Raw genomic sequence first — 22,691 nt, forward strand, 5'->3', positions numbered from 1 at the left:
CTGATGGGGTGGTGGATACACATTCAACAGTAGCCTTCAAAAGGGAATTGGAGAAATACTTGAAGGAGAAAAAAAATTGCAGGGGTATGGGGAAAGAGCGGGGGGAGTGGGACTGACTGGATTGCTCTTCGAAAGAGCCGACGCAGACTCGATGGGCCGAATGGCCTCCTTCTATGCTGTACTATTCTATGATTCTATAACCTAGCACATTCCCAGAGCTAATTATTTATTCATGACCAAGTCATTAACACATTATGGATCAACATTCAAAATTCGACATATGTTCATCACCCAATTTTATTTGCTCACCGTTTTTTTTTAAAAAAGCAAAACATATCCATGTACTTTTAGGGACAAGCTTCTCAGATGAACCAGAGTTAAAGCAATTTGTTCCTAAGCATATTTAGGGGAAAGAGCCAGGGGAGTGGGACTAATTGGATAGCTCTTTCGAAGAGCCGGCACAGACATGATGGGCCGAATGGCCTCCTTCTGTGCTGTATGATTCTATGATTTGCTCTTCACAAATGATTCATCCACCTCTTCAACATGGCAAATTCTTCTGAAGAAAACTCAACTTGGTCTGTGCAGGAGAATGAAAATGAGAAGGTAGAGGAAAACAGATATCACAGCACTCCGTTTTTGCGTAGAATAATAAGGCTCCTTTCTGCCTGTTTCCTGCAGGAGAGTTGGCTGCCTACATTCAAGACTGCTCAAAAATCATCGGTAAGTTTATTTTACTTTTACTTTCAGCTCACTACCGCCCTATTCAAGCTGAAAAAAGAGTCAGCAGAGAGAGACAAACAAATCAGCCCAGGATCTCTCTGGCATCAGTAGCGGAATGCTTTCATGCTTTAAAATCTTCAATCCATGTTACAAAACGGAAACTATGGGAAGCACCCAGTGGACATAACAGTTGACAGAGGTTCAAGAAACAAAACACAGGCGCCTTACATAGAAACATAGAAAAATAGGAGCAGGAGTAGGTCATCCAGCCCTTCGAGCCTGCTCCGCCATTCAATATGATCATGGCTGATCCTCTATCTCAATACCATATTCCCGCTCTCTCCCCATACCCCTTGATGCCTTTTGTGTCTAGAAATCTATCTATCTCCTTCTTAAATATATTCAGTGGCTTGGCCTCCACAGCCTTCTGTGGTAGAGAATTCCACAGGTTCACCACCCTCTGAGTGAAGAAATGTCTCCTCATCTCAGTCCTAAATGTCCTACCTCGTATCCTGAGACTGTGACCTCTCGTTCTAGACCCCCCAGCCAGGGGAAACATCCTCCCTGCATCCAGTCTGTCTAGCCCTGTCAGAATTTTATATGTTTCAATGAGATCCCCTCTCATTCTTCTAAACTCTAGTGAATACAGGCCTAGTCAACCCAATCTCTCCTCATACGACAGTCCTGCCATCCCAGGAATCAGTTTGGTGAACCTTCACTGCACTCCCTCTATAGCAAGTATATCCTTTCTTAGGTAAGGAGACCAAAACTGCACACAGTACTCCAGGTGTGGTCTCACCAAGGCCCTGTATAACTGTAGTAAGATATCCTTGCTCCTGTATACAAATCCTCTTGCAATGAAGGCCAACATACCATTTCCCTTCCTAACTGCTTGCTGCACCTGCATGCTTGCTTTCAGTGACTGGTGTACAAGGACACCCAGGTCCCTTTGTACATCAACATTTCCCAATCTATCACCATTTAAATAATACTCTGCCTTTCTGTTTTTCCTACCGAAGTAGATAACTTCACATTTATCCATGTTATACTGTATCTGCCATGTATTTGCCCACTCACTCAACTTGTCTAAATCGTCTTGAAGCCGCTTTGCATCCTCCTCACAACTCACAATCCCACCTAGTTTCGTGTCATCAGCAAACTTGGAAATATTACATTTGGTTCCCTCATCCAAATCATTGATATATATTGTGAATAGCTGGGGCCCAAGCACTGATCCCTGCGGCACCCCACTAGTCACCACCTGCCATCCTGAAAAAGACCCATTTATTCCTACTCTCTGCTTCCTGTCTGTTAACCAATTTTCAATCCATGCCAGTATATTACCCCCAATCCCATGTGCTTTAAATTTGCACACTAACCTCTTATGTGGGACTTTATCAAAGATCTTCTGGAAATCCAAATACACCACATCCACTGGTTCTCCCTTATCTATTCTACCAGTTACATCCTCAAAAAACTCCAGTAGATTTGTCAAACACGATTTCCCTTTCATAAATCCATGTTGACTTTGTCTAATCCTGTTGATATTTTCTAAGTGTCCTGTTATCACATCCTTTATAATAGACTGTAGCATTTTCCCTACTACTGATGTTAGGCTAACCGGTGTATAGTTCCCGGTTTTCTCTCTCCCTCCTTTTTTAAATAGTGGGGTTACATTTGCCACCCTCTAATCTGCAGGAACTGTTCCATAATCTATAGAATTTTGGAAGATGACAACCAATGCATCAACTATTTCCATGGCTACCTCTTTTAGTACTCTGGGATGTAGATTATCAGGCCCTGGGGATTTAGTAGCTTTCAGTCCCATTAATTTCTCCAGCACTATTTTTTTACTAATACTAATTTCCTTTAATTCCCCCTTCTCACTAGACCCTTGATTCCCTAGCATTTCTGGGAAGTTATTTGTGTCTTCTTCCGTGAAGACAGAACCAAAGTATTTGTTTAATTGCTCTGCCATTTCCTTGTTCCCATTATAAATTCTCCCATTTCTGACTGTAAGGACCTACATTTGTCTTCACTAATCTTTTTCTTTTTACATACTTGTAGAAGCTTTTACAGTCCGCTTTTATGTTCCTTGCAAGTTTACTCTCATACTCTATTTTTCCCCTCTTAATCAATCTCTTGGTCCTTTTTTGCTGAACTCTAAATTATCCCCAATCCTCGGGCTTGCTACTTTTTCTGGCAAATTTATATGACTCCTTTTTGGATCTAATACTATCCTTAATTTCTTTTGTTAGCCATGGTTATGCCACGTTTCCTTTTGTGCTTTTGCGCCAGAAAGGAATGTATAATTACCAATAAAATCCTCATTGCTCCAGTTACTCCAGAATTTAGTCTCTACGCAAGACTTTAATTTCACCCTTACTTTCACCGAGTAAGGCTTTGTTGGGTTGATGTTTACAAGAATAAGTTTGGTTTCACCATTGGTAGATAAAAACTGAAAAAAAAACAAGCAATAATTAGTGATACAAGTACTAAAACACACGATAAAAGAACCAGAGGGGTGATGAGAAGATTTCTTTTTACGCAGCAAGTTATAATCTGGAATGCATTGCCTGAAAGAGTGGTGGAAGCAGATTCAATAGTAACTTTCAAAAGGAAATTGGATAAATACTTGCAGGATAGAAAATTTGCAGGGCTATGGGGAAAGAGTAGGGGAGTGGGACTAATTGGAGAGCTCTACCAAAGACCCGGCACAGGCACGATGGGCCGAATGGCCTCCTTCTGTGCTGTATCATTCTATGATTCTATAATAGATTGTATGATGTGTATGCCTTCCCTGGTTCATGCTTGGAGAAAGTGATTAATTGGGTTCAAAATCCCGTGGGGATTCTATCAGTCTCCTGCCAGAACCCCGTTGGGGGACAGACGGAATTCCCAAGGGAAATGGCATAAACGGATGAAAACAACAATTTCTCTGGGGGAGTTTTCACCAGTCTCTGACCAGAGTTATGGCAGGAGAGACTGGGAGGACCCATGTAGAATTTGAACACGACCGAGTATAGATTCATCCTCTGTCTTTGCCTCAATAGCATCCTTTCGGCTTTTTACCTCCTTCCATGACTGTTCTCTTTTTTTTTTTAATCGAACTCTAGCTTGTTGAATGTTCTTTACATCAGCTAAAAAAATTGTGGTTTACTTCAAATCATAATACCAAACTGGAAATTATACTGATATGTTTTTAATAAATGGTACTAGTTTCAGTTATAGCCCCTACCACTAATGCAGAACTGAGAGGGGGCAACTATCAGGAAAGGCTGAATGGCTGGGGCTCTTTACTCGAGAAAAGAGAAGACTGAGAGGTGACCTGATAGAGGTCTTTAAAATTAGGAAGGGGTTCGATAGGGTAGATGTAGAGCAGATGTTTCCACTTGTGGAGGAGTCCAAAAGTAGGGGCCATAAATATAAGATAATTACTAATTAATCCAATAAGGAATTCAAGAGAAACGTCTTTCCTCAGAGAGTGGTGAGAATGTGGAACTCACTACCACATGAAAGTGATTGAAGCAAAAAGCATAGATGCATTTAAGGGGAAGCTAGATAAGTACATGAGGGAGAAAGGAATAGAGGGATATGTTGATAGGGTGAGATGAAGTAGGGTGGGAGGAGGCTCATGTGAAGCATAAACACTGGCATAGACCTATTGGATAAAGGATAAAGGATAAGGGGTAAGCCATTTAGGACAGAGATGAGGAGGAATTTCTTCACCCAGAGAGTGGTGAACCTGTGGAATTCTCTACCACAGAAGGCAGTGGAGGTCAATTCATTAACTATATTCAAGAAGGAGTTGGATATATTTCTTAAGGCTAAAGGGATCAAGGGGTATGGGGAGAAAGCAGGGACAGGGTACTGAGTTTGGATGATCAGCCATGATCTCATTGAATGGCAGAGCAGGCTCGAGGGGCCGAATGGCCTACTCCTGCTCCTATCTTCTATGTTTCTATGATTTGGGCCGAATGGCCCACTCCTGCTCCTATCCTCTATGTTTCGATGTATTGGGCCGAGTGACCTACTCCTGCTCCTAGTTTCTATGTTTCGATGATTTGGGCCGAATGGCCCACTCCTGTGCTGTAAAATTCTACGTAATTCTAATTTATGAGACTTTGGAAAATTGCTCTTTGGCGACACAGATTGGTGAAAAGAGTGCAGAGGACAGTGCACCTGATCTGCTGGACATTAAGGTCAATGGCCGGAAAATCGGGATCAGCACAAATAAGCCACGCTGACCTCTACTCCCAGATATCCAATCTATGCTCCCTTTGAGTGCAATTCACTGCCAAGTGCCGTCTCGCATTTTTCAGGCTTTTATTCGTCCACATCATTCTCCCTATATAATTTTGTGTTGTGAAATCAGCTCTACTTTAATACAATAAGCACATAAGAACATAACAATTAGGAGCAGGAGTAGGATTAGGAGCAGGAGTAGGATTAGGAGCAGGAGTAGGATTAGGAGCAGGAGTAGGATTAGGAGCAGGAGTAGGATTAGGAGCAGGAGTAGGCCATTTGCCCCTCAAGCCTGCTCTGCCATTCAATAAAATCGTGGCTGATCTTCGACCACAACTTCATCGCTCCCAGTCTTGAATATACTCAATGACTCGGCATCCACAGCCCCTTGGGGTAGAGAATTCCAAAGATTCACAACAGATTCTCAGTGAAGAAATTTCTGCTCATCTCAGTCTTAAATGGCCTACCCCTTATCCTGAGTCTGTGCCCCCTAGTTCTAGGCAATAGGGGTATTATACCTGTAATGTCGACTTAAATAAACTGTAAACTCATAGGTGGATTTTAAAAAATGTCAATTGTTAGGAACTCACAGGAGAGTGAAGCAAGGAATACATATGCTTTACCTCAATACTATTCTCAGCCAATTCTGTGACTTTCAGTTGATACTCAAAGCAGTCATCATTAATAAGATAACCTGGAGGCTTGTCCCATTGCACAGTCAGATTTGGGAAAACCTTAACATTTAGTGGTGGGTTGTATATCTCTGAAAGTCAAGGATACAAAAAACCATTCACAATCATTCGAACATTTAATACATTGAGCAACGCAACAATCCAAAAAATGTAGGGGACGATACACTGCGTTAGGAAAGGGGCTATTACATACCATAATACTGTGGATCAAACTCTGTATAGTATGGCAGAATCGTTGTAGAATTACTAGATCCATTGACACATATTAGGACATTCTCCTCAACTTCAATTCTGCCTTGTTCAACGTGGCATCCGTGCCTCCCCTGCACATCCGTAAAATATTGAGCACATCTCGTGGTGGTCTCATCCTGTCTTAAAGGGAAAATATTTGTAATTAATGTAAAGAATTTATCACCAAATTTGGAGGTGTTTAACTTATTACATAGCTACATTTCACACTTACCTGTAATACATTATATATTGTGTGTCACTTGGTGCTTTGCTGCCAATACGCCACGTGCAATTCATGTTTGAATGATTATACAGAACACATGAAAAGTTGGAAATCAATGTTTCCTGATCACCTGCATTAATAAAATAAACAGGATATTAATTAAAACATATTATATATCGGTGGTTCATTAAAAATACTTTTAGTCTACATGGTTTGTAAAGAAAAATTATAGCACAAAAAGAGGCTGGGGTAGAGTTTCCGCTTTGGCCGCAATCAGTGATTCCAGCGCAAATTGTGCGCAAAATTGCACCCGTTTTGAAGAGTGTTTTCTTTTCCCCCAGTTTCCGCTCAAACACACTTGGATATTGCCGAACGCAAAATCTGCCATGAACCAGCGCAATCAGGCAATGTTTTAAAATGTAACTAAAAAAAAATTCTTTACGCGTGGAAAAACAAGACGTAAGTATTTAGTTTTTCAGGTAAGTGGGCTTTTAGTACAATGTAGACATTTTTTTTCCCACAGGTTTGTTATTTTTAAAGAATTTACAGTAAGGTAAGTTTAGTTTTAGACCCTATTTTTAAAAAATTTATTTTTTTCAAAAAATTGATTAATTGTTTAAGACATTTTTTAAAACATATTTATAGTTATTATAATCAGTGGGATGTTTTTTAAAATTTTATTTAAAGTTAAAGTAGTGTTTTGGCAGCCCATACTTTTCATGAGTTTGACAGCTCTTACTGTCAAACTCATGAATGAGTTTCCCCTCCCCTGATTGGCTGCACAGTGCTCACCTGATCCCAGCCAGCACATCGCACTAACTACGCCGCTGGATCAGGTAAGCACATCGCGCCGACATCTGAACCGGGCCAGTGACAGGAAATGCGAGCAGGCCCGGGCTTCAGATGTCGGCGCGCAGGGTGAGTGCAGATCGGGGGCTTGCACGCGCGGCAAGCCCCCGATGCTAATTTCAGGGCCAATAAGAGAGATTAAGAGATGGTGCAAGGCAAAAGGAGATGGTAATGGGACCATGCTTGTGTTTTTGTTCCACACGAGCCTCCTCCCGTCAAAGATGGAAGATGTCTTCTATCTATTCTATAAGTAAGTGTCTATATACATAAATGCACACACACACACACACGTATATATACAGCTGCCATACCTGGTGGTGGCTGGATATCCTTTACAGTCCAATTGCTTTCTTTCAATGTTTTTTTGCTTTTATCCAGGAGCACATTTTTAACTCGTACGTAAACACCCCTGTGTAATTCAAATATTTTTACATGTTCCGGAGTCGGAAGCCTGTTATCCTGCGATACAAGTTAGAACAATTAGTGTGATTATTGTCCTTTAATAGTGTCCATTCAGTACTTTTTTAAAGTGCCATTTCTGGGATGGAGGGGTGGGGGTAGGGGGGGTAAACAATAAATAAATGAAGTCATGCTCAATTTTTTTTCCCCAAACGAAAGTTCCAAATGTCCAAATAAACTACAATGGCCCAGTAATTCGGGTCCAAATGCGTGAGTACGGTCTGGGTACTCACGCATCTGGCCGGATGAAATGCCGGCGTTCAGGAAACACCGTGCATGCGGGGAACGCCGGCATTTCCGGTCCTCTGAACGAAGGGGTTCAGAGGCACAGCGTGTGCGACTGCACAGGCAGCGCGTGCGCAGTGAACTTCGTCGATTTCATTCATGGATTCAGTGAGGGTAAGTCCTTAAAAGTTACACTTGAAAAAAGCATGTGTAAAGTTGTTTCAAGGCTGCGGAGGAAGATATATTTTATCGTGGAGCTTTTGAAAGGCAATATTTTTGTTTGGGAAAGTGAGGAAGGTTATTTTAAGAAATGCTGAGGTTAGTTTTAAAGTTTAAATTTTTTTTTTAAAACAGGTTTTCAGCACGGTAGGTAGAAGGAGCAATTGTGGCTGTGTGAATTGAATGTGAGAATGAGTGTTCTAAAATGAGTAATGTAACATTTCCAACACTTTTAAGAAAGAAACTTTTCATCAGTAATAAGTAATTATGTATGTATGTCCGCATATATTCCTTTACGTATATGTATGTATGTTTTATATTCCTTTACTTATGTGTATGAATGTATGTTTTTAATTATGATTTTCCAATAAGTTACTTTCTCTGAAAGTCATAATTAAATACATACATTCATACACATAAGTAAAGGAATATATACATACACTCAAAGGAATATATACAGACAGACATACATAATTACTTAAAAGAATATATTACTGATGAAAAGTTTCTTTCTTAAAAATGTTGGAGTCATTTTCACATTTAATAAACACAGCAAATTCAATTCACATAGCCACAATTGATCCTTCTACCTACAGTACTGAAAACCCGTTTTAAAAAACAAAAATAAACTTTAAAACTTACCTCAGCATTTCTTAAAATAACTTTCATCCTTTTCCCAAACAACCGCAGCCTCTGGAGCAACTGTACTCATGCTTTTTTCATGTGTAAGTTGTAAGGACTTGACCTCACTGAAAGCATGAATGAAAGCGGCGAATTTTACTGCGCACGCGCTGCCTGTACAGTCGCACGCGTTCTGCCTCTGAACCCCTTCATTCAGAGGACAGGAAATGCCGGATTTCCCCGCATGCGCTGTGCATGCTGAAAACCGGCATTTCCTCCGGACAGACGCGTAAGTACCCCGACCGTACTCGCGCGTTTGGAAGGGAATTACTGGGCCAACATTTTACATGTCAATAAAATGAAAAATTTAACAATTGCACGATTTGCCCCCTCGCATCTGCGACTGAGGGTCCAAGGAGGTGCATTGCGCAACAGGTCATCGTCGTACATATCCTCACACTGTTCCCTTTCGGGAACTGTATGAAGTGGTGGAAGGATTTCTGGCCACGTTAACACTCCTTCCGTGACCATAACCATCTTCATACCAGCCATTAGGGTGGTTAGTCCTATGGCGTGAGGGTTTTACGGGCTCCCACAACCCATCTGAGGGGGGGGGCCACCCACACCCACACCCGCGGACGCAAGTATCCCGCTGGATGTCCACCCAGAATTTATAGTTGGAGCTCCGACTCCACTTGCCGGGACTGTCTGGAGCGGGGTTCGAAACCCTACTCCTTCTGGCCCAGCGGCGGGGATGCTTACCGCTACGCAAAAGGCCCACTCCGCGCAAAAGGTGACACCCATACGTTTCCTGCGCCTTTTCCCTCCCCCGTGACTGGAGCCCTATGCTGCCACTTGAAAGACCAAGCTATCATCTGTCCTTTTTGCGGCGCCTTTGACTTCTCATTACCAATGATAAGCAGGCGCTGCGCCTCCACCTCGTTGAGGAGATTGCTGAGGTCATCATCAGTTCAATTGTGAGTTCTTTTAATGCCGTGAATTGTGCTCATTCCAGCCATTTCACGTTGCTAATCGGATTGGGCCTTTGGCGTAGCGGTAGGATCCCCGCCGCTGGGCCAGACGGGGTAGAGTTTCGAACCCTGCTCCAGACAGTCCCGGCAAGTGGAGTCGGAGCTCCGGCTCTAAATTCTGGGTTGACATCCAGTGGGATATTTGCGTCCATGGGTGTGGGTGGCCCCCCCTCCTTGTATAGCTTGTGGGAGCCCGTAAAACCCTCCCGCCATAGGACTAACCCCCCTCATGGCTGGTTCAAAGATGGTTACGGTCACGGAATGAGTGTTAATCACGGCCATAAATCCTTCCACCACTTCATACAGTTCGCCAAAGGGAACAGTGTGAAGACACGTATGACGACGACATTGGTAAATAAATAAATGGAATAAAAAAAATTATTTTAGGGCTTTTAAAAGTCTTTAAATTGCTTTAAATCTGTTTAAAACTACTTCAGATTCTTCAAAATAATGTAAACGTTTTTAAAAGTTTATAAAAGTTACCAAAAGCTTCATAAAAATACCAAAAACCTATTTAAAATGCTGCTTTGCATGTAAAAATGCTTAGCAGCTTGTGAGAAACATTGGGGGCGTGTCCTATTAAACTGAGACCTCAAGGGGCGTGTCTCACTTGCACAGCGCGCTCCAGGCTTCGCGCTGGCTGCACTCCTGGGCGGCGTGACGTCAGACGCTGCCCGGGATTCTTCTTTTTCAAACTCGAATTGCAGGCGTCCCTGGAGGTGAAATGTCAGCGCGTCGGGTAAGTGCATATACGGGGCTTGCACGCGCGGCAAGCCCCGGACCCGAATTACTGGGCCAATATATTGGAATTAGCTTTCAATGTAATAAAAGAGAGAAAGAAAAAAAATAAAACTTACATTTTCCCAAGTGTGAGAATCAAAGTATTTATAGTCAAAAACATATTTAACAATACGATCCTTCCTTATGTCTTCACTGAGGCTGTCATTCCAAGAAAATGTCAGTTCTCCGAGCTGTCTACCTATAATCTTGAGGTTGGTCGGCGGATTAAGATCGGCTGTTTAAACATGAATGAACCAAAAAAGAATTGCAACAATATAAAAACCTGCAAATATGTAAGTGTAATTCATATTCTGGCTACAGTTCTATATTAGCAGATGCTGATAGACCATGAATGTACTTCTGGGTACTTTGCTGATACAGTACACAACTCTTAGTAACATAGGTCCATCTAACCTACCCTTCAAAACCTTACATCAGGTTCCTTACTGGGATTTTGCAAATAATAGCCCTGTATCCCCTTTCCTAAAAGGAATTCATCCACTCCTGTTCTGAAACCTGCTCTTGTTTTATGGTCCACCATGCCCACTGGTTATTTGATCCGCAATTCTAGCACCCGCTAAGTTAAAATAAAGTTGCCTAAATTTCTTATTTTCCTTCGACACAGTTAACTTTAAACTGCTCCACAAGTCCATGCCACAAGAACAGCTTTCCTGAATTCAAATTCTGCCATTGAAGATCTGAAATGTCCTCTCGTGCTCCTCCTCTCTCCATAAGAGTAAAGTCCCAGAGTAGAGAACCTTTCTTTATAACTCAGCCCAATACATTTAGGAATCAGCCTCATACCAATCCTCTAGCCTCCCTCCCGTAATTCTATTTTGTTCCTGTAATACAGAAACCAGAACTGAACAATGTATTCCCGATACAGCCTCACCAAAGTCCAACACAACTTCAAAATCGCTTCTTTTGACTTGTGTGACACATCCCTAGCTATATAATCAAATCTGTCCTGACTACCTCTGAACACTGAGCCAACAGTTTTAATGACCTAGCTACCAAAACCCCCATATCTCTTTCCTGCTCTGTTTCCTCAAGCACATTACCATATAACACGTATTCCACAATCTTGTTTCTTCCACCAAATTTCATCACTTTACACTTATTGGTGTTGAGTTCCATCCACCACTTGTTTAGCTATTGGCCTAGGTTGTTCAGGTCCCCTTAGGCTATAGACATTTGCTACTGCATCCAATTTGGTCTTATTTGCAAACTTAGGCGCCTTGGTCAATATTCTATCCTCTAAGTCTTTATAAAAATGATTAAACAACAGTGGCTTCAACACCAATCCCTATAGGACTCCACTCTGACAGTTCTCCATACACCAACACCCTTTGCTGTCTACCTTTCAGTCATGCATCAGTCCAGATGAATACCTTGCCATCTACCCATTGTGTATCAGTCTTATAGGATACTGTTAAATGCCTTGCTACAATCCAAGTAGATAACATTAACTGCCTCATCCTTCTTCATTGTTTGTGTCACCTCATCAAAAAATTCCTGCAAATCAGTCAGACATGATGTGCCCCTTATGAACTCATGCTGGCTCTTTGTGATCAGACCCCATCCTTCCAGATTAACTCTAATTGTATCCTTCATCAAAGTCTCAAATACTTTCTCCAGAATTGAGATAAGGCTCACAGGTCTGACATTTGAGGAATCATTCCTTGCCTCTTTTTATAAAGATGGGGGTCACACATTTGCTACTTTCTAATCCAATTAATTCTAATCCAACTTGATTACAATGAGCTCTGAAGAAAGAAAGAAATTACATTTATATAGCATCTTTCACACCCACAAGACATCTTAAAGCACTTCCCAGCTAATAAAGTAATTTTTGAAGTGCAATCAATTTTGTAACATAGGCAAATGTGGCAGCCAATTCGCACACAACAAAGTCCCACAACAGCAAGGAGATAAGTTACTAGCTAATCTGTTTTTGGTGATGCTGGTTGAGCAATATGTATTGGCCAGGACACCGAGACAACTTCCCCTCTCTCTTCCAATAGTGCCATGGGATCTTTTACATTCACCTGAGAGCCGCTGGAGCCACAATTCCCATGTAACCTGAGAGATAGCACGGCCGACAATGCTGCACTCTCTTGGTACTGTACGGAAGTGCCAGCCTAGCTTATGCGCTCAAGGCTCTGGAGTGGGGCTTGACTCTACAACGTTCTGACCCAGAGGCAAGCGTGCTACCATTGACCCAAGGCTGACAGCTATGGATGCCAGTGAAGGGGATTTGAAAATCTCCTCAGCCAACTCCACCAACATCCTTGGATGGAAGTTGTCAGGGCACAGACAACTATGTTTTTTATCTTAAGCTTCCTAAACCTTTCTACTGTGCCTTTTGGTATGATAACAATGGTTTTCAGCCTGCACACTCCCATATACTCCTCTCTCAACTCAAACATCTCTCACCCTTTTTCAGTAGCTAACAGTCACAAAACAATGATTTAGTAATTCCACCACTTCCCTGTCCTCAGACACCACCTCCCCAACGCCACTGATAAATGGTTCAACATCCCTCTGCTCCTTATATACATAAGGAATGCTTTATTAACATCCTTTTATAGTCTCTGCTATATTCCTTTAATGTGCTTCTTGTGGCTCTCATCAGGTTCTAGGTGTTCCTCTGCTTGATTTTTAGTTCTCCCTAATCATGTTCCTTCCCTGTACTTTCTGAGATTCATAGGTCTCTTCTTTTTCCTTAATGCCTTCCAGGACTTCCCGTTTCACCCATGTCTATTTTACTCTCCTATTTTGTCCTCAACTTGTTTCTGGGATAAACTGCTTCTGCAAAGTGAAGAATAATTATTCCCATTTTATTCCTTTCCCGCAGCACTCTAACCCTCCAAAGCCCGCACTCCTGAACCCCAATTTCTTAATAAGCTTTTATTATCTATTCTGCCTCATTTCAACCTTAAAATCGCTGGAGCCCAAATGTTCCCTTCCTTCAATCTGGCTTATTACCCCTTCCTGACCAGTTAGTGAGAATGTGGAACACCTTGCCCCAAAGACCGTAAGCGCAAAGTAAACAGGGGTGCTTAAAGGAGAGATAGGTACTGAAATAACAACAGAAAATGCTGGAAAAACTCAGCAGGCCAGGCAGCATCTGTAGAGAGAGAAACAGAGTTAATGTTTCAGGTCGAAGACCTTTCATCAGAACTGGAAAAAAAGCAGGAAAAGGAACAGATTTGAAAGCAAGTTTAGGGGCTGGGAAATGGGGGAGGGGGTGAAAGAACAGAAGGGAAGGTCTGTGACAGGATGGAAGGCAGGAGAAGAAAAGAGGCATTAAGAGATATTCAAGGCAAGAGGAGATGGTAATGGGACAGGTTAAGAAACAAAGGATGGCTCTAGATGGAGTGTGAATTGTGCTGGCAGAATGAAGGACAGCTGCCAGGTAGAAAAACAAAAAAACAAAAAGTGTGGATAAAAAATATATATATGTGATAGGGGCCGAGGTTATGATCTGAAATTGTTGAACTCTATGTTGAGTCCAGAGGACTGTAAAGTGCCTAATCGAAAGATAGGTACTGACTTGGGAAGTAAGAGCATTAAGCAATATGGAAGTGCGGCTAAAACGATGGGACTACCATTGTTAAAAGGAATTGGAAAAACAGGCTCCATGTCTAATGAAAGTTCAATACTTACTAAGGTTTGATAGGAACTCTTGGCTGTCACTTGATGCAATTGGTAAAACAAAGGAGACTGCAAGGCAAGATGCCAGTAGGAACATAGTGGAGATCTTCAGCAGAAATACTGCCTACTCTGAAATAAGGTCAGATGCCAGATAATAAAATGCCCTGAAAAAAGAAACAAAGGAAAACAATACCATCTTATTAAAAAGTGTAAGAAAAATTGTAAACACGGTTTCAAAATAATTGATTTTTATTGCTTTTTGCTGAACTTCAACACGCGACCAGCAAGGGAGTCACGTATAGTGAAGTCTCATCCAAAGGACGGCACCTCCGACAGTGCAGCACTCCCTTAGTACTGCACTGGAGTGCCGGCCTCGGTTACGTGCTCAAGTCTCTGACTCAGATTCGCGAGTGCTGCCCACTGAGCCATGGCTGACCAAGTGGCTTTTCACATTAAAAAAGGAAGCGGAAGCTTCAAACAGAAATAAATATGGAAACCACCAGACTAACTTTACACAGTGGTCACGGAAATCACCGTGTGACAGTCCCTTGCAGTGCAAAAATTAAAAGCTGTTGCTGTTGGTACCATTTTCTTCTTTGGAGCTCGAGATTGCCCCCAACTTGGAAGAAGCTAATGGGACCTTCAAACTCCAATGGGTCCTTCTCAAATATTTTAAACTGATGCACAATATCAGAAAGGGGCAAGGCCATTCCCAACAGTTACATACCCATGCCATTCATAAGTGCAGCACGGAGTGCTTGCAGATACCATGGTGATAACACTGTCTCGCAGCAGTGACATCAGATTGTTGCTCTCTTGCAACCAAAAGGGATTAGCTACATATTTTAAAGATCGTAGGCCAAAGGAGATCAGAGAACCTTTACTTCCAGCAAAGGCAAGCCCATGACACAAAACTTCTCCAAGTGTGGTTCTACCTTGATAATGTACCGTCAGTGGTGTGCGAATGGTCTCCCTTGGTAATGTACTGCCAGTGCATGCAAATGTTACTCCCCATTCTCAATGGTGCCCAGCAGTATATGGAACGTTAAAGCTGTGCTTTTAACTGTACCCAGCAACTTCTTCCTACTGCTCGCTATATGCCAGCTTGGTTCAGCGGTGGCATTAGCATTTCTGAGTTAGAAGGCTGTAGATTTAGAAGGGTGTAGTAAAGGTTCACTAGATTGATTCCTGGGATGAGAGGGTTGTCCTATGAGGAGAGATTGAGTAGATCGGGCCTATACTCTCTGGTGTTTAGAAGAATGAGAGGTGAACTCATTGAAACATGAGATTCTGAGGGGGACTGACAGGGTAGATGCTGAGAGATTGTTTCCCCTGGCTGGAGGGTCTAGAACTAGGGGGCATAGCCTTAGGGCAAGGGGTTGGCCATTTATGACTGAGAGGAGGAGGAATTTCTTCACTCAGAGGGTTGTGAATCTTTGGACTTCTCTACCCCAGAGGGCTGTGGATGCTGAATCGTTGAGTGTATTCAAGGCTGAGATCGATAAATTTTTGGACTCTAGGGGAATCAAGAGATATGGAGATCAGGCGGGAAAGTGGAGATGAGGTCGATGATCAGCCATGATCTTATTGAATGGCGGAGCAGGCTCGAGGGGCTGTATGTCCTACTCCTGCTCCTAACTCTTATGTTCTTATGAATGGCCACCTTCTGTGCTGTAAGATTCTATGATTCTACGATATAGTGTGATTGACAACTTGCATGGATGCCGGACGATGAGGTGAAGCGTGATATACCCAAGTGGAGGCTTCAAAAATTTCAGACACTGGCTGTTGAGCATTCATACAAAGCTCTCAGGGGTCCTGCCATGAGAAGACAACTGCTTGCAGAGCAACAGAACCATATGAAGGCACTGCAAAGGCTGTCCAAAGATGTGCAGCAGACGGCAGGGATGGCAGCAGAGGCCAATGCTGTCATCAGGGAGGGATTACCTATGAGCGAGTCGCAGCTCGAGGAACTTCTGTACACAGCCCACAGAACAACAGGAACCTCCCAACACATAATTCCATGGATATATCGAGGAATGATCTTTTGGGACCATGCACCCTGGGTATCTGCAATAGGGTATGGATCTACTCCAGCGCTGTTTTATGAGCCTGGTTTCCCAGGTTGCATGCTGCTCCTCCTCCTCTTTCTGTTCCAATAAATAAATGATAAAAGATGAGAATCCCCAGAAGGAAAAACATTTTCCCGTCTTTCCCTTCATTTGATGGAAATTCCCAAGCAAGAATGAATCTCGAAGGAGACTTCATTATCACTTCCCCATCTCACTAGCCACCCATCACACTCACCCTTATCCTAGTCCAATCATACCAACCAACAACACACAAGGATAGGCACGTGGGTGTTTTAGCCAATGTTCATGTAAATTTTCTGTTAATGTGGTGTCAAACATTGAAACCTTTATTTTCAACACTTTGCGTTCTTGGGCAGATTTGTGTGCACCTTTGGAAGTGGTTTAATGAGCTGCAGTGAATGGTGAGACATAAGAGACATAACGGTACCCCGCGCAATGGTGATGAGTGTGAAAGGAATGGCTTGGGCATTGTAGGGATGCTTTATGGTGTTGGTGTGGGGTGGTGCTAACCTGGCACATCATGTGGCAGCCAGGGTGTACAGCATCAAGTGAAATAAATCTGGCCAGGGTGAGGCCATCCCTGGCCTCCCAGGCAGCAATGTGTCCTGTGCAGCATCAGTTGATTGCAGTGAAGGTTGGTGTTGTTGGTGCTGCTGGTGTTGGGGCTGATTGTGGTTTGATTCTGAAGACCAAGATGAGAGAGTATAAAAGGCATCTATGCTGATGGAATAGATGGCAGGTGAACTTGAGATGACAGAAGCGATCTGTCAATGGTGAGAGAGGTTGCTCCAACGAGGTAACACTGGATAGAAAGTTTGTTCCAAACACTTGCAACCTGCATAAAGCTCAATCTGTCTTCCAAATGCAGTAAGCAACAGCTTCTGAGCTTGGAAAGTGAAGAGCTCCGAGGTGGGAGCTTTTATAGCACATTTCAAGTTGTCAAGTAATCTGCTGATTCAATGGCCATTCATCTCCTGCCTCCGCTTAACAGACGTGATCCCCGAGCAGCGAGGACCCCATGGGCGAGCATGTAAAATCAAAAGATGAGCTCAAATGTATTCTTAATGATGTCTAAACAAGGTCATAATTACCTGAATTGGGTCCCTGCTGCTGCGTGTCAGGTCTGCTTAGCGCTGACAGACCCGACATCGGGGAAAGCCGCATGGCAGTGGGTTCACAGCGGCCAGGTAAGGTTTACCAGCGTTGGCGAGAATCTCGAGCGGCAGCAGCAGGGCTATAAAAGGCCCCAGAGACCAGGTAAGGTTTACCAGCGTCGGCGGGAATCTCGAGCGGCAGCAGCGGGGCTATAAAAGGCCCCAGAGACCAGGTAAGGCGTACCAGTCTCCAGTCTGGGAACTCGGAGGGAAGGAGAGAGGTAAAAAGTAATCCAAGTGTGACATCACCAGAAAGCGGGTAAGTGATTGGTTGCTAAGTATTTTTCCCTTTTTAAGCTTAAATCTCTTTGGTTTAAAGTTTCTAAGGTGTGATATTCACCATCTAGAATCGGGGCAGAGGGTATTTAAGAATAATATTAATAAATTTAATTAATTACATAGAATGGGAGATCAGGTGATGTGTTGCTGTTGCAATATGTGGGAGCTGGTGGACACCATTGATGCTCACGGTGATCACATTTGCAGTAAGTGTTGGCTGCTCGAGGAACTCCGGCTCCGTGTTGAAGAGCTGGAGTCCGAGCTTCAAACACTGAGACACATCAGGGAGGGGGAGAGTTACCTGGATTCTGTGTATCACGAGGTATTCACACCAATTAGATTAATTAAATCAGATGTAGTCCGTGGCCAGGGTCAGGATGGTGTGACTAGAAGTGAGGCAGGTACGGGGATCCAAGAGGTAGTGTTGGAGGAGCCGCAGCCCTTGCACTTGTCCAACAGGTTCGAGGCTCTTACTCCCTGTGAGGATGGGAACAGGGACTGCGGGGAGGATGAGCAACCAAGCCACAGCACCGTGTAGCGGGGGGCCACACAAGTGGGGGGAGTTAAAAGAAATGTTGTAGTGGTAGGGGATAGTAGCGTTAGGGGGATAGATAGAGTTCTTTGCAGCCGAGAGCGAGAGTCCCGAAGGCTGTGTTGCCTGCCCGGTGCCAGGGTTAAGGACATCTCCTCTGGACTGGAGAGAAACTTGGAGTGGGAGGGGGAGGATCCAGTTGTCATGGTCCATGTTGGTACCAACGACATAGATAGGACAAGGAAGGAGGTTCTGCTGAGGGAGTTTGAGCAGCTAGGGGCCAAATTAAAAAGCAGAACCACAAGGGTAATAACCTGAGCCACGAGCGAATTTGGCTAGGACAAATAAAATTAGAGAGTTAAATGCGTTGCTCAAAGACTGGTGTGGGAGAAATGGGTTTTGCTTCCTGGGACACTGGCACCAGTACTGGGGCAGGAGGGAGCTGTTCCGTTGGGACGGGCTTCACTTGGCCAGTGCTGGGACTAGAGTCCTGGCGGATCAGATAACTAGGGCTGTAGAGAGGGCTTTAAACTAACTAGTGGGGGGGAGGTTCCTAGAGAGCAAATAATAAAAATGACAACAGAGAAGGTCATAGACTTAGGTAGCAGTGGGGAAATTAAAAACCAGAGCGTGTCAGGAAGGGGCAGAAGGTATGGAGTAAAAGGTAAAGTAATAAAAAGGGCAAAAGCAGGAACTAAGTGTCACAAAACATCTTTGAAAGTTCTCTATCTGAATGCACGTAGCATTCGTAACAAAATAGACGAGTTAATGGCACAAATAACTACATATGGGTATGATCTTGTGGCCATTACAGAAGCATGGCTGCAGGGTGTGATGAAATATTTCCATTCATCACTGCCTGTGACTGAGATCGGTTTCAGTGTCATTTCCCTTCCCCCAGACCTCATTGTATTGTGTACTGGAATGTGCTGTATTGTATACTGGAATGTGCTGGAATGTGCTGTGTGTAGGGCTCCGCCCATACCTGGCCCCGTTTGTAAGCTAGCTTCAGTCTAGCCCCAATCTCCAGAAGGACGACATCTCTCTCGCTTACGTGTTTCGTTCTAAGTTAATAAAAGCCTTGTTTTGTTCTGCTACCTTCGAGTCTCGGAATTATTGAGGCACATCAATTTTATTAACTTAATTTTTCAACACTATGGATCAACTCCTGAAACCCGAACGTTTGGATTTGGATCAACATGCTCCGGACGCATCAGCATGCTTCGGACACTGGTTTGAGTGTATGGAATTCTTCCTGGACAATTCCGCAGCCGTCAAAGACGCTACGGACGCTGCAAGGATGAGACTCGGAATTCTGCGGAATTGGGTAAGCCACCGGGTTTACCCCCTCATCCAAGACGCCGAGACGTACCTGGCCGCCTGCGACATCTTAAAGGCGCATTACCAGCAGCCTACGAATGAGGTGTATGCTAGGCACCTGCTCGCCACCCGCGCACAGCGACCTGGGGAATCGGTGGAGGCGTTCCAAAGCACCCTGAAAATGCTTGGCAAAGACTGCAAGTGCCGAGATGTAAAAGCCGCAGTGTACACTGACGAGCTTGTTCGCGATGCCTTCATCACAGGCCTCAGCTCCACTTACATCCGGCAAAGACTGCTGGAAAAAACGGGGTTGGACCTGAAACAGGCTGCGGACACCGCGCGATCCCTGGATGTGGCCCAGAGAAACTCGGACGCCTACTCTTCAGCCCGCGCCGTCCACGCCGCCACGTGTGCACCGAGGGCGCCGCCATCTTGGAAGGCATCTTCCCCGCCCGACAGCCCGACACCGGCTGGGCCCCGCTCTCCCCCCAGAAGCCCTACGACAGCCGCAACGCGTCAGGGACCCAACTGCTACTTCTGCGGGCAGCCAAAGCACACCAGAAACCTGTGCCCGGCGAAAGGCACCACCTGCTTTAAGTGCGGTAAGAAGGGGCACTTCGGGAAGGTGTGCAGAGGGAACCCCGCCGGAAAACCCGCCACCGCCGCGTGTGCGCCGTGGGAGCGGCCATCTTGGACGCCATCTTGCCCGACCTCGTGGGGTCCGCCATCTTGTGAGCAGACAGCGTGGACGCCATCTTGTATCGATCAGGGCCCTACAGTGGCATCGGTCACAGTGGACCAGACCAGGCCGCACCCGCTATCCAGATCAATGGTGGACATCGAGGTAAAGGGGTGCCGGGTTAAATGCTTAATTGACAGTGGAAGCACGGAGAGCTTTATCCACCCAGCACTGGCACAACAACTCTCCCTAAAGGTGGTCCCTACTCAGGGTACCATCTCTATGGCTGATAAAACCCAGACATCGACCATTCTGGGTTACTGCACGGTACAATTGTGCGTTAACGGAACTGTATATGATAATTTTAAAGTATTAATCATGAAGAACCTATGACCGAGCGTGATCTTGGGCCTGGATTTCCAGTGCAACCACCAAAGCATCACGCTCAAGTACGGTGGGTCCCAGCCGCCCCTCACAGTGTGCGGCCTGGCTACCCTGAAGGTAAAGCCGCCTTCGCTATTCGCGAACCTTACCCCTAACTGCCGGCCAATAGCGACCAAAAGCAGGAGGTACAGCTGGGAGGACAGGTGGTTTATCGCGACCGAGGTAGACAGGCTCCTGAAAGAGCGCATTATTGAACGCAGCAACAGCCCGTGGCGTGCCCAAGTGGTAGTGGTAAGGGGTAGCGAGAAGAAACGGATGGTGATCGACTATAGTCAAACGATCAACAGGTACACCCTACTAGACGCCTACCCGCTACCCCGCATATCAGAAATGGTGAACCAAATCGCCCAATACCGGGTGTTCTCCACCATCGACCTCAAGTCAGCGTACCACCAGCTCCCTATCAGACCAGAGGACCACCTGTACACCGCCTTCGAGGCGAACGGACGCCTCTACCAATTCCTCAGAGTCCCCTTTGGGGTGACGAATGGGGTCTCGGTCTTCCAGAGGGAGATGGACCACATGGTCGATGAGCACCACTTGCAGGCAACCTTCCCCTACCTCAACAACGTCACCATCTGCGCTCACAACCAGCAGGATCACGACTCGAACCTCGAGAGGTTCCTGAAAACCGCACAAAAACTCAACCTCACCTACAACGAGGACAAGTGCGTTTACAACACCACGCGCCCCTGCATACTAGGCAGCGTGGTGGAGAATGGGGAAATCGGGCCAGACCCCGACCGATTGCGCCCCCTACGGGAGCTGCCCCTGCCCAACACTCCCAAAGCCCTGAAAAGGTGCCTGGGGTTATTTTCTTATTATTCCCAATGGGTCCCCAACTACTCCGACAAAGCCCGCCCCCTCTTGAAAGCATCCTCTTTCCCGCTCTCTGCTGAGGCCCACGCCGCCTTCAAAAGCATTAAGCAGGATATTGAGCGGGCCACGCTACAGGCAGTGGACGAGAACACTCCATTTCAAGTGGAAAGTGATGCGTCTGACTTCGCCTTGGCGGCCACCCTCAACCAGGCGGAGCGGCCCGTAGCTTTCTTCTCGAGGACCCTCCAAGGGCCCGAGATCAGACACTCCTCCGTGGAAAAGGAGGCCCAAGCCATCGTGGAGGCAGTGCGCCACTGGCGCCACTACCTAGCCGGCAAACGCTTCACCCTACTTACCGACCAGCGGTCGGTAGCGTTTATGTTCAATAATAAACAGAGGGGGAAGATTAAAAATGATAAGATTCTTAGGTGGCGGATCGAGCTCTCCACCTTCGAGTACGACATCATTTACCGGCCAGGGGCCCTTAACGAATCCCCTGACGCCCTCTCACGAGGGATGTGTGCCAGCGCCACCGGGGATCGGCTACAGACCCTCCACAACGACCTCTGCCACCCAGGGGTCACGCGGCTGTTCCACTTCATAAAGTCCCGTAACTTACCCTACTCGATTGAGGAAGTTCGGTCCCTGACCAGGAACTGCCGCACTTGCGCTGAGTGCAAGCCTCGGTTCTACCGCCCAGATAGAGCCCACTTAATCAAAGCTACACGGCCCTTTGAGCGGCTCAGCTTAGATTTCAAGGGCCCCCTCCCGTCCGTCGACTGCAATGTTTACTTCCTGAACATTGTGGACGAATACTCCCGGTTCCCATTCGCCTTCCCCTGCCCAGACATGACCAGCGCCACGGTCATTAAATGCCTCAACAGCCTGTTCTGCCTGTTCGGTATGCCGAGCTACATCCATACGGATAGGGGGGCGTCCTTCATCAGTGAAGAGCTATGCCAGTACATGCTGTCCAAGGGGATCGCCATGAGCCGTACCACCAGCTACAACCCCCGGGGTAACGGCCAAGTGGAGCGAGAGAACGGTACAGTATGGAAAGCAGTCACTCTAGCTCTAAGGACCAAGGGCCTCCCTATCTCCCGCTGGCAAGAAGTCCTCTCGGATGTGCTCCATTCGATACGGTCGCTATTGTTTACGGCCACTAATACCACGCCTCATGAACGAATGTTTGTCTTTCCCCGGAAATCCACCTCAGGCTTTCTCTATCTGAATGCACGTAGCATTCGTAACAAAATAGACGAGTTAATGGCACAAATAACTACATATGGGTATGATCTTGTGGCCATTACAGAAATATGGCTGCAGGGTGACAATGCCTGGGAATTAAACATACCAGGTTATTTAACGATCAGGAAGGACAGGCAGGAAGGAAGGGGAGGTGGGGTGGCTATGTTA

General features: G+C 45.2%; 1 protein-coding gene across 2 annotated transcripts in view; it reads right to left on the reverse strand.

Annotated features, from left to right (window-relative positions):
- The window catches only part of LOC147112086 (interleukin-5 receptor subunit alpha-like), a 69,380-nt gene that overhangs the window by 18,243 nt on the left and 28,446 nt on the right, over positions 1-22,691 (reverse strand). For both annotated transcript variants that reach the window (XM_085999601.1, XM_085999600.1), the window contains exons 2-8: positions 13,968-14,119; positions 10,376-10,533; positions 7,275-7,422; positions 6,124-6,244; positions 5,854-6,032; positions 5,592-5,731; positions 3,040-3,181 (exon numbers count right to left, since the gene is read on the reverse strand). In XM_085999601.1, coding sequence (XP_085855727.1) covers positions 3,040-3,181; positions 5,592-5,731; positions 5,854-6,032; positions 6,124-6,244; positions 7,275-7,422; positions 10,376-10,533; positions 13,968-14,052 — 973 coding nt within the window. In that variant the 5' untranslated portion in view covers positions 14,053-14,119. The remainder of the gene's footprint in view (positions 1-3,039; positions 3,182-5,591; positions 5,732-5,853; positions 6,033-6,123; positions 6,245-7,274; positions 7,423-10,375; positions 10,534-13,967; positions 14,120-22,691) is intronic.

Source organism: Somniosus microcephalus, chromosome 10 (genome assembly GCF_052327205.1).
Source record: "Somniosus microcephalus isolate GS21.2 chromosome 10, FLI_Smic_1.0, whole genome shotgun sequence".
NCBI classification, from domain to species: domain Eukaryota; kingdom Metazoa; phylum Chordata; class Chondrichthyes; order Squaliformes; family Somniosidae; genus Somniosus; species Somniosus microcephalus.